Here is a 16121-nt window from a genome sequence, read left to right on the forward strand (position 1 = left end):
AACCACTGACCACGTTGTCACGGATGTCATCACGGACATGGGAATGAAAACATTATTAAATTGTCGACTTCTTCTTTTTTTTTTTTTTTTTTTTTTTGGTTTTTTCTTTCTTTCAGATGAGATGCAGAAGATTTTGAGATTGGAAAGGCAGCTGTTGACTCATTTGAAGACCATGAAGAACAGGCAGGTCATCCACCCGGCCTTACAACAGGGTAATATGCTTGTTTGATGTAGGCGTGTGTTTTTTTTAAATCATTCCTAGTTTTTTGCATTTTATGCTTATTGAAACAATATTACCCTTTTATGCAGTGGGATTAAAATTAAACATTGTGGATCCTGCCATGAGCATTGACCTGAGGTATCTAGGAGTTGAGCTTACACTGCTGTCTATCACCAGTGATGCAAACTATGACGATAATGGCTTGTGTGCACAAGGTGAGTAGTTGTACGCGTACATAATTTGCTATGCGACTTTTCCGTTTAAGTGAATTTGTTATGATTACGTCACAAACTAAAATAAGATAAATGTAATGGTATAAATTATCATTTACTATGCATTAAAGGGGTTTTCTGAGATTTTAATACTGTTGACCTATCCTCAGTATCTGATGGGTGGGGGTCCGGCACCCCTGCTGATCAGCTGTTTGAGAAGGCAGCAGCGCTCACAGTAGTACCGTGGCCTTCTCTAGGTTTTCCTAGGCCAGTGATGACACATTTATCGGTCACATGGTCTAGGCGCAGCCCATAGAAGTAAATGGGACTGAGTCTGATACCAAGCACTTGGTGAGCTGCGAAAAAGCCGATGTGCTCACAGGAGCGTTGGTGCTTTCTCAAACAGCTGATCGGCGGGGGTCCCGGCTGTCAGACTCCCACCAGATACTGATCACCCATCCAGAGGATAGTTCATCAGTATTAAAATCTCAGAAAACCCTTTTAAGGATTTATACACGGAGGCAGAGTTACTGATCCTGTCTAATATTTAGACTCTGTAAAAATGGGCCAAATTTATCAAAGTGACTCAGACAGGCTGATGCATTTGCTGTCTTTTTTGTCTAGCTTTTTACCACTTTTTGCATGAAACATTTATTGCAGAATTTGGTGCGTCTTTAACCTGCCCCTTTTCAGTAAGCCAAATGTTGTTGAGCAGGGCAAAACACATACCAGATGTGGTGCAAAGCAGGTATCCTCATTTGTTTAGTGCAAATTAAGGCAGAATTCTGGTGCATTCCAATGTTCCAAGCCTAACAAGTTCCTCATTGCACCTTCTATTATCTACATCTTCAGGGTGGCCATTTGTGTCCAGAACCGGGAAAACCACTGACTACACAAAGATAAAAGGATGGCGAGATAAATTCTCCACAGAACCAGCAACCTCCTCACATAAAAATGAAGGTGAGGAGCTCCGTTTCTAGGGTCGAAAGTTGTCGTAAAGGGAAACTGATGTTTGATATTTAGAGGTGTAAACTTGCCTTATCTTAATGAGCCAATTAACACACAGGTTATTAAAGTGTATTCATAATATAACAATTTTTATGAATAGTTACAAATCTACATATTCATTCAGACGTACCTTTGTGAATCCCTTATAAAAAGAGGCATCTCCTAAGGAAGATAACCATCTCGCCAGCAGCACCTTTTTGGAAGTGGCTCTGTGTGAGTCAAATTCCAAATTTCCAGCAAGCCTTGGGATTTGACAAGGGAATATAGCCAAGCTAGATATTTATCCATAGACTTATTTTTGGGGTGCTTGACCCTTCATCACTGTAGAGGAGGATTCTGGCTGGCTGAGTGCAATGCCTTGGATTCAGCTTATAGACAGCACTACTCACTGACTTGTAGCAGTCATTCCATTCCGTGGCGGTGCCTGCAGTGATGAGTTCTGGCCTTAAACCCCTTAATTTTCAGGACTGTAGAAAAAAAACCGCGGCACTCCAATATCTTCAATATTTTCTTTAGTTTATTCCACCAAATTCACAACGTTTCGACCTACTGGTCTTTATCAAGCTCCTTGAGCTTGATAAAGACCAGTAGGTCGAAACGTTGTGAATTTGGTGGAATAAACGAAAGATAATATTGACGATATTGCAGTGCCGCGGTTTTCTTGTACAGTCCTTGGATACAGCTTAGGCAGGGTACTGGCTGTCCTTAAAGAGACTAGTCCTGTATGGAGACTTACTGGAAGTGCTCCCTGGTATAGAGACTTATTGGCAAGGCTCCATGAGAAACAAATACGTAAAGAGGTATCTGCCAAGGAAAGAGAACTATCTCGCCAGGGTCACCTTGGAAGGTCACCTCATGGAAGAGTCAAAATCCAACTTTCAAAGGGGCCAGCACTCCAAACGGCTGTCTACACATGGATATCTGGCTTGGTTATATTCCCTTGTCAAATCCCAAGGCTTGTTGGAAAGTCAGATTTTGACTCCTAGGGAGCCACTTCCAAAAGGTGGCGCTAGCGAGTTAGGTCTCTTCCTTGGGAGATATCTATTTGCATATACGTTCCCCATGGAACATTGTCAATAAGTCTTTATACAGGACTGGTATCTTTAAGGAGATCCAGCACCCTGCCTAAGTCGTTAATCTCTTATTGAAAGATTGAAGCAACGCAGTAGAATTTGATTATATAGAAGTACGATGTGGTAAGAAATTTGATGCATAAATGTGTTTTCTGCAGCTGGCCGGAAGAACCTCTCAGCCTTCTGCAGCGATGAGCTTGATGAGTATCTAGAGAATGAAGCAAAATTGATGGGTGACCTCAAAGAACTGACTTGGCACAAACCAGAGTCCTCTGTCAGTTATCAGCTGCCTACTAAAAGCAGCAGTTATGTGAGGACGCTGGACAGTGTGCTGAAGAAACAAGCACAACAAGCAAAGTCTTCATTGAATACCGCAGAACAGTTTCCTGTGCCGAGGAAAAAACGCAAGTATACTCGCCGAGTGTCCACCCCTAAACCAGATTCCAAAGCAAGGCCTATAATACCAGCCTCAATTACTGTAAAGGAGAAGTCTGCTAAACCACACTCTGTGCAGAAGAAGGACCATTCTGCATCACACTTTCTGGACAAAGTACCGTCCGCTCCATCCAGTTCAGTGGAATGCCTTTCCGAGTCCCAACCTGTGTTAAAACCATCGGAGGATGAGCAGAGTGGCACTGTTCAGCCCAACTTAGTTGCTTCTGGGGAGGGCAGCGTGTTCCTAAATCTCCAGACACAGCAAGCTTCAAAACCTATTGGGTTTTCTAAAGCTCAAATGAAGCTTTTAGAATTAGAGGAATGTGCTATGTGGGAAGGAAAGCCTCGCACTTATATCACAAAGGAACGGGCAGATTTATCGCTCTCCACTCTTCTTACAGCCCAGGTAATGTTACGACTTGGGTGGATTGTGCTAACGTACGTTGGCAAGTAAAGTCAACTTTTGTGTTTTCTTTAATTGTTGGCCTAATTTGCAGAATTCTCTCCATATTATTATTTTTTTAATCCTTTTTCTTAAGATCCTTGAATAAACTTTTTTGCATCCCAAAGGAAATGTGTAAGCAGAAGAGGACAAATTTTCTAATATTTAAAAGGGTTGTCTTATCACAGACGATGAGGGTATATCGCTAGGATATGCATCGTTTTATAAGTGTGGGTCCCATGGCTGGGACCTGCACTTATATCGATAATGAAGCCCTGAAAGTGGTGGAGAGCGCACTGCGCAGCCACCCTCCATTCATTTTCTATGGGGCTGCCGAAAATAGCCGAGCACTATTTCCGTCGGGCCCATCTAAGTAAATGGGAGCGGTGACAGGTCATGCGCGGTACGATGCCATTCACTTCCATGGGGAGAGCGCTTGGTGGTGGCCGGACTGGAGTCCTCCAGCCACCACCTTGCGGAGCTCCGTTCCTAATATAGGTGCGGGTCCCAGCGGTATCCTAGCGATATGCCCCCATTGTGTGAGATGAGACAACCCCTTTAATTCAGGTTTTTATCATAAACATTTTTTTTATTAAAAAGATGGTGTGTTTTTTTTTTTATGTTATCCATATTAGGCTACATTCACATCTGCGTTTTTGCTGGAACCATCATGGATTAGAGTTGTTGCGATACCAAATTTTTTATTCGGTTTTGACACCGTAAAAAAGTATTGCGATACACGATACCATTCGATACCACGTGAAAAAATAAACCCAAAAATCCACGTGCATTCCGCATTTTAAAAAATGGCGAATCGCGCAGTTTTTATTTTTTCTGTTCACCGCATAGATTTATTTTTTTTATATTTTAATAGTTTGGACTTTTCTGACATGGCGATATGTGATATGTTTATTTATTGTTTATACATTTTATGTAAAATTGGGAAAGGGGGTGATTCATACTTAATATTTTGGTGGGTTTTTTAAAACATTTTCTTTTTTTTTTTTTTTTTTTTATTCAATACCTATTTCCTCCCCCCCCTTAGGGGCTAGAACTTGGGATTTTTTTTCATCCCTTGTTTCTATTCACCCTGATCACCGCTATATTGGGGTGAGAAGGAGAGACCTCCAGTGGGTGCGCCAACGCTACTTTTAATTCTCACGGCCGGCCGACTCCATTAGGGGGGCGGGGCATGAGTACTCCCCATTTCCCCCTCCTTCATCTAGCTTCCTGGCACGAATTCTTCATGCTTGTTCTCTGACTCTGCCCATCTCCTGCTCGGGAGGACCTCTTTGGACTCTGGCACCAGGTTTTTTCCGGACAGGCTGCAGTAAGGGACACTGAATGATGCTCTTTCCCACCTTCCTACAGGGTCTAACGTTAGCCCTCCTACCTTTCACTACAGGTACTCACTATGTCAGATCCCAGGTCCCAAAATCGGCGGTCACTTCCATGCGACATTTTGCATGGGCTTCTTGTCGCTCAAAATTCCCATCCGGCCAGTCGGACCCCCTCTGCTCCACCGCCAAGTGGCTCTGATCCTGTCTTAGTCGCCCCCCCCTGCCTAGCCCATGGTAGAGCCGGGGTGGGTACGCTCTCTGACTAGTCAGACTCTGGGGACCCCTCTGCTACTCCCCATCGCAGCCGTCCTGCAAAACAGGCAAGACCACCCTCTTCTTGAAGGGCGTCTGTTGCCCCTGTTTTGCCTTGCTGAAACTCTTGGACGTCTTATATCCCTTTTCAGAGGATTTGACAAAGAAGTGGTCCCCCTCTCCCGTTGACCCTCCGGTATCCCGCCTGGCTAAGAATACCACCTTGCCTATGGCGGATGGGACTTCCTTCTCAGACCCCAGGGATGAGAAATTGGAATCTTTTGCCAAATTTGCCTTTGAAGCAGCTGGCACTGCCCTATGCCCGGTTTTTGGCTCTACATGGGTCAGCAAGGCTATGACCGAGTGGGCAAACAAGCTACGTCAGGGCCTCGCCTCAGGGGACTCCTCAGAGGAACTTTCGGATATTGCAGTCCAACTTTCCCACACCAGCTCTTACATCTGTGAGGCCTCTATGGATACGGCTAGGCTTTTGGCCCGCTCTTCAGCCCTTTTGGTGGCTATTCGCTGTACCCTGTGGCTATCCTGCTGGGCGGCGGATAATGCTTCTAAACGGGCCTTGACGTCCCTCCCCTTTGCAGGTAACAGGCTTTTCGGGCAAGCGTCTGGATGAGATTATCTCTGATGCTACAGGGGGTAAAAGCACCCACTTGTTGTAGAGTAGGATGCGCTTCAACAGGTCTAAAAAGCACAGAACTCTTTTTCGGCCCTTTCGGAGTTCCTCCACCCCGAAGCGGCCAGCCTACAAATCTGCACCAGAGCAGAAGCGCAAGCCATCTTTCAAGCCTCGCCCTCCCTGCGTCCTCGTCAGCAGGACTCCAAGCCCTATACCCCCAAGTCGTCCTCTGCATGACATGTGGTCTTTGGTGCCCCCCAGTCGAGTGGGAGGTCGTCATCTGTTCCAGCATGTTTGGCTAGCTCACATCTCGAATGCCTGAGTACGAGAAGTCATCTCGGAGGGTTACAAACTGGAGTTCCGGTCCCCACCTCCGCCCTGGTTTTTGCACTCTTCCTCCCCGACCTCTCCCTCCGCCGCACATCCCTTTTTTCAGGCTATTCTCACGCTTCTGTGCCAAGGAGTGATTTGTTCCAGTTTCGCTTCAAGACCGCTTTTGCAGATTCTACTCCAATCTCTTTGTGGTCCCCAAAAAGGAGGGTACGGTCAGTCCCATCCTAGATCTCAAAAGCCCTCAACCGCTTCCTTCAGCTCCGCCGTTTCCGAATGGAGTCCCTGTGATCGGTCATTGCATCCGTGGACCCGGGGGAGTACCTGTCCTCAATAGACATCAAGGACGCTTATCATCATGTTCCCATCTGCTTCAGTCACCAGAAATATCTTCGGTTCACAGTGGGACCTTTTCATTACCAGTTTGTGGCCCTCCCGTTCGGTCTTGCCTCAGCTCCCAGGGTCTTTACCAATTTTCTGGCCTCAGTCATGGCTCTGCTTCATGCCAGGGGGATAGTGGCGATTCCGTACTTGGACGATGTCCTGATCAAGCGACTGTCATTCCGGACAACGGCGGACAGCCTACACATCGTCCGGGACACCCTGGAACGCTTCGGGTGGGTTCTGAACCTGTCGGTCATGTCTTCACCCATCTCGACAGCTAATGTTTCTGGGCATGCCATTCAACACCAATCTGGCCAAGATATCCTTGCCCCCTGACAAACTCTCCACTCGCCGTTGTCAGATCCTCTCCTTGTTGTGGCCTCAGCCTCTTCCCATTCGCCAGTGCATGAGGGCTCTGGGCCACATGGTCTCTTCCTTCGAATCAGTGCCCTACGCGCAGTTCCATACCAGGGCTCTTCAGCGGCACATTCTGACCATTTGGTACCATTCCCCGGCCTCCCTGGATCGACTCATTCATCTCCCTGCCCCGACACGCCGAAATCTTGGTTGATGTCTCCAATGCTGACATCAGGCCACTCCTTCCTTCCCCTCTGCTGGATAGTGTTGACAACAGACGGGGGGGGGGGGGGGGGGGGGGGAGAGTTCTGAACAATCTCTCGGTCCAGAGCACCTGGTCCTGCGATGAGCGCTCCCTTCCAATCACTATTCTAGAATTGCAGGTGATTCGCTATTTCCGGGGGTGTCCAGTTCGGGTTCAATTTGACAACTCCACGGCAGTCGCATATCTAAATCACCAGGGTGGCACCCGGAGCCCCACAGCCATGTCGGAAGCAGTGCTTATCCTCTCCTAGGCGGAAAGCCATGTTTGAGCTCTGTTGGCAGTTCATATCCCCTGCGTCAACAACTGGATCGCCGACTTTCTCAGCCGAGAGAGACTCGATCCCGGCCAATAGGCTCTGCATCAACAGGTCTTTCTCGCGATCTGCGAGCGATGGGTTGGCCAGATGTGGATCTTATGGCCTTCCGCTTCAACCGCAAGGTAGAGAACTTTCTCGCAAGGTTCAAGGATCTTCTGGCTCGGGCGTCGGATGCCCTTGTGATCCCGTGGACGCAGTTTACGTTTCCCTGCGTGTTCCCTCCTCTTCTGCTCATGCCGCGTCTTTTCTGGAAAATCAGATCCGAAGGTCTGCCCCTCATTCTGGTGGCCCCGGACTGGCTACTCAGAGTATGGCACGCATCCCTAGTCTCCCTCACAGACTAACCCTGGCGTCTTCCCCTTCGGGAGGACTTCTTGTTGCAGGGACCGATCTTCCACCCGAATTTAGGGTCGTTTCATTTAACGGCATGGCTGTTTAAGCCGCCGTACTAGGGGCTCAGGGTTTCTCGGATGCTGTTGTCCAGACTGTGATTCGGGCTAGGAAGCCATCATCTTCCCGGATCTATCACCAGACCTGGAAATCCTACTTTAATTGGTGCGAACGCCACCAGTTGTCTCCCATTCGGTTCTCGTTGCCGCGACATGTCTTTCCTGCAGTCGGGCATGGGCTTGGGGCTGGCTATCAGTTCCCTCAAAGGGCAAGTTTCAGCCCTTTCCATTCTTTATTACCGGAATTTGGCTGCACCTTTCTGCAGGGGTTAGCTCACCCTGCGCCCCCTTACCGGCCTCCGTTGAATCCTTTTGGACCGTAATCTGGTGCTCAGAGCTCTCCGTTTGAGCCTTTGCAGCCAGGTGTCCCTTCACTTCCGGTCCTACAAGGTGGCCTTTTTAGTGGTAGTCACTTCCATCCGTAGGGTGTCGGAATCTAGCGGCTCTTTCCTGTCGGTTGCCCTTCCTTATCCTCCATCAGGACAAGGAAGTCCTTCGTCCGGTCCAGTCCTTCCTTCCGAAGGTTGTGTCGGCATTCCATCTCAATGAAGAGATCATTCTTCCTTCCTTTTGTCCTGTCTCATCCTCGTGAGCAGTTGCTCCACACTCTGGATTTGGTTCGGCCCATTCGCATCTATCTGTCCTCTTTCTGACGGACGGATTTATCATTCGTCATTCCAGAGGGGCCGAGACGAGGATTTCCCGATGGATTTGTTTGGCCATTTTGGAAGCGTACCGCGTCAGTGACTGGGCCCCACCCTTCAGTGTTACTGCTCGGGCAGTGGGGACCTCTTGGGCAGTACATCATGGGGCTTCGGCCCTTCAGCTGTGCAGGGCGGCTACCTGGTCGTCTTTACACCCCTTTTCCAAATTTTACAGAGTATACACCTTTGCATCTTCTGTCGCTTCTCTGTGGCGTAGAGTTTTTTTGATGGGAGGGCTTCATTGGTTTATGACCCACCCCTGGGACTGCTCTGTAATGTCCCATGGTCAAGCCTGTGCCTGATACGGATGAGAAAACTAGATTTTTGTACTTACTGTAAAATCTGTTTCTGTTTCTCTTCCGTTCCTTGGGGGACACCGCTCCCACCCATTCTCTCTGGCTGCGGGCCTCGTCATGGCCTGCGTGATTCTGGGTTTGTACATTGTTTGGTTTTCCTGTTTTTCCTTTTTTGCTTCTCCAACTGCTTTTGCACAAACTGATTTAGCTTAGTCCCTGTAGGAAGGGTATAGCTGGAGGGAGGAGCTCACACTTTTGTGCTTAGCGTCGCCTCTTATTGGCAGCAGCTACCGTATATCCAAGGTCAAGCCTGTGTCTCCCAATGGCCGGAAGAGAAACAGATTTTTCCTCAGCCTGTGATACCATGTCAATCAGTCACATAGCCTTTGTCCCATCTTCGGCCCATGCTTGGTGTGCTGTGAAGAGGCTGCAGCCCTCGGACGAGCCATTCAAATTGCTGATTGTGGGAAAATAAACGGGTCCAACACCCTTCACTTTATTGGAGTGCTGCCTCATCATTTGCCGTTTTGATTGTTGGAAGGTGCTAGAATCCTGAGGATAAGTCAAAAACCCCATTTCCCTATTTGTGTGGCTTAAATTACAGAGTTATTGCTACTTTTCACTGGAATTTATGGCTTTTTTTATAATTTATTAAATTGATTGGATGCATTTTTAATAGTCCGCCGTTATTTGCAGGTTGGATTTTTTTTATTTTCTTAATAAAACTTTACTAAGTAATAATATTCACATTCTTTTTTTCCCCAAGGCTTCTCTGAGAAACAAACCCATCCAGAAATCGATTAACAAACGGACAGACTTGTGCAACAAGGACTTTTGCCGTTTAGGTTGCATTTGCTCCAGTTTAGGTCTTACAACGCGCGGGGACACTCACTGTCGTCATGAGACCTGTATGTTTAGTTGTGATTGCCTGAAAAACAAGCATAGTGGAAAAGAAGGGCTCAAGGATGAGACAACCCAGAATAAATCTGAGACCGCTTTCTCTCTTGTTCCTGGATACGGTTACCAACCTGTGCAGGCAGAGAAAACTGTGAAGTCTCCAGAAGCCAGGCAGACAGAAGAACACCAGGAAATGACCGTGGAAGGCTCCGGGAAAGCCAGAAAGAGGAAATTTAATGAAGGCAGTAAGTAATACAAATGTGCACGCACTGTATGTTTGAATGAGCACTGACTTAATGTAGATTTTCTGCTCATATCATTGGGGGACACATGACCGTGGGTATAGCTTGCTGCTGCCACTAGGAGGCGACACTAGGCTGAAAACTGTTAGCTTCTCCTCTGCCAGCTATACCCCCTCCAGTCTGTAGAGAGCATATCAGTTTTTGGCTTAGTGTCGTAGGAGGCAGACCTCCCTGCTTAGCAGGGTGGCTCTGTGGTTTAATTTCTTTTCTTTTAATTTTATTCTTTTTTCTCAGGTCTTGGGGACACAGAGTTACAATGCTGCTCTGTATCCCCGGGAGGCTGGCCGGTGTCGGTTGTCCCACTGCCTTGCCTCCCCCAAGAAGACAAGTGGACCAGGGCAGCCTAGCTCCCCTGCTTCCCACCAGCAAGAGGGCCACCTGCTCCAAGCCCTTTACTGCCCGGTTCCCTGCCACTTTGGTGCCAGCGGCCGTAGGCATTCTGGACTGTCTTGGAGGGGGCGAAGACCACAGATGAAGACAGGTGAGTATGTACCACCAGCAGCTTCCCCCTTCCTTCCTCTCACAAGTCCTATGCACTGAGGGGGTAGCGTTCCAGGCCATATCTCCCAGTCACGTGGGGGTTAACTGCCACCGCGGCAGGCGGGGTTTAACATCACCGCGCGTTTGCGTCGATCGGCAGTGGTCTACTACCGCTTCCCTCTGCAGTCACGGATGAGCCCGGATAGCTCAGTCAGCAATTCAATTTGATTCAGTTTTACTGTCCATGTCTTCGGCAATAAGGGCGTACTGAGCGGACATTTGGGGGGGCATGGCTTGAGGTTCTTCCCTCCGTTCAGGCTCCTCAGCGTCCGGGGGGGGGGGGGGGGGGGGAGAGACATCTTTCACGCCGCGACAGCGTCCCTACCCTCTTCTTCTCTGCTCTCCTCTGCGTTTGGTGTGACACAGGACCTGGGTTACCGACATTCTGGTAGGAACATCGCTACCCCTCCAGCCTAGAGTAACTATAACACTCATGTCTGAACAGGCCAATACCTCCCCTCAGGCACCCTGCAGGGCCACCTACTATGCCTGCACTTCGTGCAGAGTTAAATTTCCTTGTGGACAGGCAATATTTCTGTGTTCTGCATGTCATGCGCCTGCACAGAGCCATCTCTCCCCTCCACAGCCCACAGAAGTTCAGGACCATCCTGACTGGGCAAGGGCCCTGTCCCGGGCAGTGGAAGAGCTGTCTAAAATCTCACACTCCACCCTTTCTCTATTGGGTTGTTTGGTTGAGAAATCGCAACTGGTTCAGTCTACACCGTCTCAGGGTGTACAACCCAGGAGCCATTCCTCCTCTGACTCTTCAACATCCCCACCTCCTTTCGGTTCCCATTCACAGGCGGTCCTCCCTTGGTGACGCGCTGTCGGAGGGGGAGATGGATCCGGAGCATTCTTCCCAGATTGCATCCATGGTGGATAGTCTAGTATCTGCTATCCGGGATACTTTCTAGGTACGGGAGGACCTTCCCTCCACCAGGGGGTGTCTTTTTTGCGTGCGAGGCATCTTTTCCCTTGCACGACGATTTTTCTGTGGTTGTAACAAAAGCTTGGGAACAGCCAGGTCTGCGCTTCCTGGTTCTAAAGCAGCTGGACCTGCTCTATCCTTTTCCAGCTGATTTGCGTGGCAAAATGGTCCTCTCCTCCGAAGGTGGATCCACTGGTCGCTCACCTAGCGAAGAACACTGCCATTCTGGTGGCAGATGGCTCCTCTCTCCAAGACCCGGTGTACGGTCGCATTAAATCACTGTCCAAGTTCATGTTTACGGCCAGTGGATCTGCCCTGCGACCCATTTTCGCCTCTGCGTGGGTGGCCAAGGTGGTCTCGGAGTGGGCCCTACACTTACACCAAGATCTGGCAGCGGATCTTCCTATTGCGGAGTCCCAATCCTTGGCAGGCCAAATCTTTCAAGCGGGAAAGTACCTCTGCGAGGCGGCTTTGGATGCTGTTACTATGGTCGCGCGCTCTTCTGCTATTGCAGTCTCTATTCGCCGGGAGCTCTGGCTCAAAGTTTGGGCGGCAGATTCCTCCTCTAAGCGCTCGCTTTCGAGCCTCTCTTTTACCGGGTCTCGACTCTTTGGTTCCCGGCTCGATTAGACCATATCGGAAGCGACAGGTGGGAAGAGCTCTCATTTTCCACAACCCAAGGCGAAACGTTCCTTTCGTCCCAGAGCTTCGACCACCCATTATCAGTCCTTTCGGAGGTTCTCTGGCACCCGTCCGGCAGCTACCTCGGCGGCCAGACCACCCACACAGGACCAGCGAAAAAAGCCATCCTTTAAGCCCCAGCATGCCTGGCGTCCGCGGGCTCAGCCACCACGTTCCTCTTCAGGAAAACAGTTTTCTGCATGAAGGTGCGCGGGGGTGGGGGGTCGTCTCCTCCTCCTCTTTCAGGAGACCTGGCGAGCTCACATCTCTGATGCATGGACACTCACAACCCCCCAGGGATCCAGTTTGGGCTGCGACCTTCTTCTTTCAGGCAGTTCAATCCCTGCTCACACGGGGTGTGTTAATTCCGGTGCCCCTACAGAAAAGATTTACGGGCTTCTATTCAAACCTGTTTGTGGTCCCCAAAAAAGAAGGCGAAGTCCGCTCGGTGCTGGACCTCAAGGTGGTAAACCGCTTCCTCCGGATTCAACGGTTCAGGATGGAGTCTCTTCGCTCCGTGGTTGCTTCGTTGGTCCAAGGAGAATTCATGGCGTCTATAGACATTCAGGACGCCTACCTGCACGTTCCCATCGCAGCTGTTCACCAGCGTATTCTTCGTTTCGCTGTTTAGTCATGGCATTACCAATTCGTCACCCTTCCATTCGGCCTGGCAACAGCTCTGCGGGTGTTTACGAAGGTACTCGCTCTCTCCTGGGCCTTCTGTGGTCCAGGGACATTTCTCTTCTCCCGTATATGGACGACATTCTGATCAAGGGTCCATCAGTCTCTCAGTGCGAGGAAAGTCTCCGGATCACCCTGGACACTCTCGCCTGTTTCGGTTGGATAGTGAATCTGCAAAAATCCTCCCTCAGTCCTTCCACCCAGATCAGATTCCTCGGCATGATGCTGGATTCGGGCGTGGCATTGGTGCGCCTTCCGCAGGACAAGAGACTGGACATCCAGCGGTCAGTGCGTCTGCTACTTCGGCGCCGCAGTACGTCAATCCCCAATTGTATGCGGGTACTAGGTGTGATGGTGGCCTCCTTCGAGGCAGTCCCATTCGCTCAGTTTTCACACCAGGTATTTTCAGCGTGCCATTTTGTCTTCCTGGGACAAATTTTCGGATTCGCTGGATCGGGAGATTCACCTGTCTCGGCAGGTACGGTCAGCACTCGGTTGGTGGATCGCTCCTGCGCACCTGGCGATGGGGAAATCCTTTCTCTCAGTCTCATGGGCGGTTGTTACAACCGACACCAGTCTTCACGGTTGGGGGGGCTGGGGGTTTTAGCCTCCCGGACAGTCCATGGCGTTTGGTCTCAGAGTCCAAACTGCCCATCAACATCTTAGAGCTCCGGGAAATTTATCTATCACTTCGCCATTGGACTCCCCTACTGCAGGGCCGTCCGATCCGGGTACAATCGGACAATACTGCGGCGGTGGCTTACATCGACCACCAAGGGAGGACCCACAGCCTGGCGGTGATGAAGGAATCCGCGAAGATTATGCAGTAGGCAGAAGACCACGTTCCGGTGATATCTGCGGTCTACATTCCGGGAGTGGACAATTGGACGGCGGATTTTCTCAGCCGGATGACGGTGGACCTGGGGGAGTGGTCTCTCCATCAGGAGGTGTTCGAGGCTCTCTGTCTCTGGTGGGGACGTCCAGACGTGGACTTGATGGCGTCCAGGCTCAATCGCAAGCTCCTGTGCTTCTTCTCTCGCGCAAGGGATCCCAAGGCACACGGCGTGGATGCTCTCGTGGCATCATGGGACGACTTCTCGTTCCTGTACGTCTTTTCACCCTTACCTCTCCTGCCCCGGATTCTGCGCAGAATCAGGATGGAGAACGTCCAGGCGATCCTGATTGCTCCAAACTGGCCTCGCCGAGCCTGGTATTCGGAGCTCATTCGTCTTCTGGAGGACGCGCCGTGGCCCCTTCCACTCAGGGCCGACCTTCTTTCACAAGGTCCAGTCTTCCCCCAGAGTTTGGATATGCTACGTTTAACGGCGTGGCTATTAAAACCTTCATTTTGAGGCAGAAGGGTTTCTCGGATGCGGTCTTTAGGACTATGATTAGAGCCAGGAAACCCTCATCATCCAAGACTTATTACAGGACATAGAAGTCCTTTCTGCGTTTCTGTGAGGAGTGCGATCTTCCTCCTAGACTGTTTTTCCTTCCTAATGTACTGGCATTTCTGCAGTCCGGATTGGAGCTGGGTCTGGCACTTAGTTCATTGAAAGGGCAGGTCTCGGCCCTGTCCACTTTTTTCCAAAGGCCCCTGGCTGGGTTAGGTCCGATCAAGACGTTTATGCAGGGGGTGGCTCACACAGTGCCCCCTTATCGTCCCCCCTCACATGCTTGGGACCTGAACTTGGTTCTGGGTGCTCTCCAGGCCGCTCTGTTTGAACCTCTTCGCTTGCTCTCCTGGAAAGTAGCTTTTTTAGTGGCAATCACATCTATCCGGAGAGTTTCAGAACTGGCGGCTTTCTTGCTCTTTCTCTCTTTCTTGGTGTTCCATCAGGATAAAGAGGTGCTTCGCCCCTTGCCATCTTTTCTACCTAAGGTAGTATCAGCTTTTGATGTTAATGAGGACATTGTTCTGCCCTCGTTTTGTCCGCAGCCTTCTCATCCGAGGGAGGTCTTGCTCCATCGTCTGGATGTGGTGCGGGCTTTGAAGTCTTACTATCACGCCTTGCCCTGTGAATGTGCGGAGGTCTGTCAGACTGGCTGCACATGTCTGACTTCTCTGTTTGTTTTGATTTGGGTTTCAGCTGGATCCACCTTCCCTCAGATGTACTGGGTTTCATTGTTAGTGAGGCTATTTATCCCTTCTTCCCCCAGCGGCCTGTGAGGGTTATAGTTCTTTCCTGGGAGCTCTTGATGTGTGGTTGATCGTCTGCTCCAGCTCTGCTCAAGATAAGTCCTCTCCGTTATTTCCCTTTGTGTGTTTTATCTAGGCCTCTAGGGAGACGCTTTCTTCCTCCTGGTTTGAAGAAGCAGGTTGCCTTTTCCCTGCTGCTTAGGGTTTGCCCATGGTGTTTATGTTTAGGCACGAGAACATGTGCATATCCACCATAAGGGTATGCACATGGGCACAGCAGTCTAGGGAAAGCTTTTAGGGATCGCTAGGAGGTGACCCTTTTCTCCCTAGCTTTTGGGCCTAGTCGTTTGTTCTGTTTGTTTTCCTGTGTTTGGTTATTTCCCCCGCTTACCTACCTGTCGTGGCCCCCTTTCGGCGAATGGACGCTTTGTTTGTTGTCCCAGAGGGTCCTCATAAAGGTTTGGCGGCCTCCAAGGTGACGATTGCCCGGTGGATTCGGTCGGCGATTGCTGAGGCTTTTCGCTCCAGGGAAAAAGTACCTCCTCCTTGGATCACTGCTTACTCTCTACCAGGGTGGTCGGGGCTTCTTGGGCTAACCTACACCACGCTTCTGCGTCCCAACTGTGTAAGGCGGCGACCTGGTCCTCTTTACACACCTTCACAAAATTTTACCGGGTGCATTCTCTGGCCTCGGCGGATGCTGCTCTCGGCCGCAGAGTCTTGCAGGCCGCAGTATAGTGACTTCTATAAGGGAGTTGTTTTCTTGGAGGTGTTGTCTTCCCTCCCCGGGGACTGCTTTAGGACGTCCCACGGTCTTGTGTCCCCCAATGATATGAGCGAGAAAATGAGATTTTTGTGAACTCACCTGTAAATTTTTCTCGCTTTATTCATTGGGGGACACAGCACCCACCCATTGTTCTTAGTATGGCATGTGGGGTCCATGGGTTGCCAGTTGGGACCTTGTTTTGGTTTGGTCTCATGGCAGTGTGCCGTTCTTGTTTGGTTTTCAGTTTAATTCTGCTTCTCCTACTGCTGGAGCACAAACTGATGTGATCTCTCCAGACTAAAGGGGGTATAGCCTGCAGGGGAGGAGCTAACAGTTTTCAGCCTAGTGTCACCTCCTAGTGGCAGCAGCAAGCTATACCCACGGTCCTGTGTCCCCCAATGAATAAAGCGAGAGAGATTTTACAGGTGAGTTCACAAAAATCTCGTTTTTTTCACTTGATCATCAGTTA

At 49.9% G+C, this 16121-nt stretch overlaps 1 protein-coding gene across 5 annotated transcripts in view; it reads left to right on the forward strand.

Moving 5' to 3' along the window:
- The window catches only part of LOC120981929 (MAX gene-associated protein-like), a 55548-nt gene that overhangs the window by 16599 nt on the left and 22828 nt on the right, over nt 1-16121 (forward strand). For all 5 annotated transcript variants that reach the window (XM_040411729.1, XM_040411728.1, XM_040411727.1 and 2 more), the window contains 5 exons: nt 117-212; nt 310-435; nt 1285-1392; nt 2672-3354; nt 9484-9859. In XM_040411729.1, the coding sequence (XP_040267663.1) occupies nt 117-212; nt 310-435; nt 1285-1392; nt 2672-3354; nt 9484-9859 (1389 nt within the window). The remainder of the gene's footprint in view (nt 1-116; nt 213-309; nt 436-1284; nt 1393-2671; nt 3355-9483; nt 9860-16121) is intronic.

This window comes from Bufo bufo, chromosome 11 (assembly GCF_905171765.1).
Source record: "Bufo bufo chromosome 11, aBufBuf1.1, whole genome shotgun sequence".
Classification (NCBI taxonomy): domain Eukaryota; kingdom Metazoa; phylum Chordata; class Amphibia; order Anura; family Bufonidae; genus Bufo; species Bufo bufo.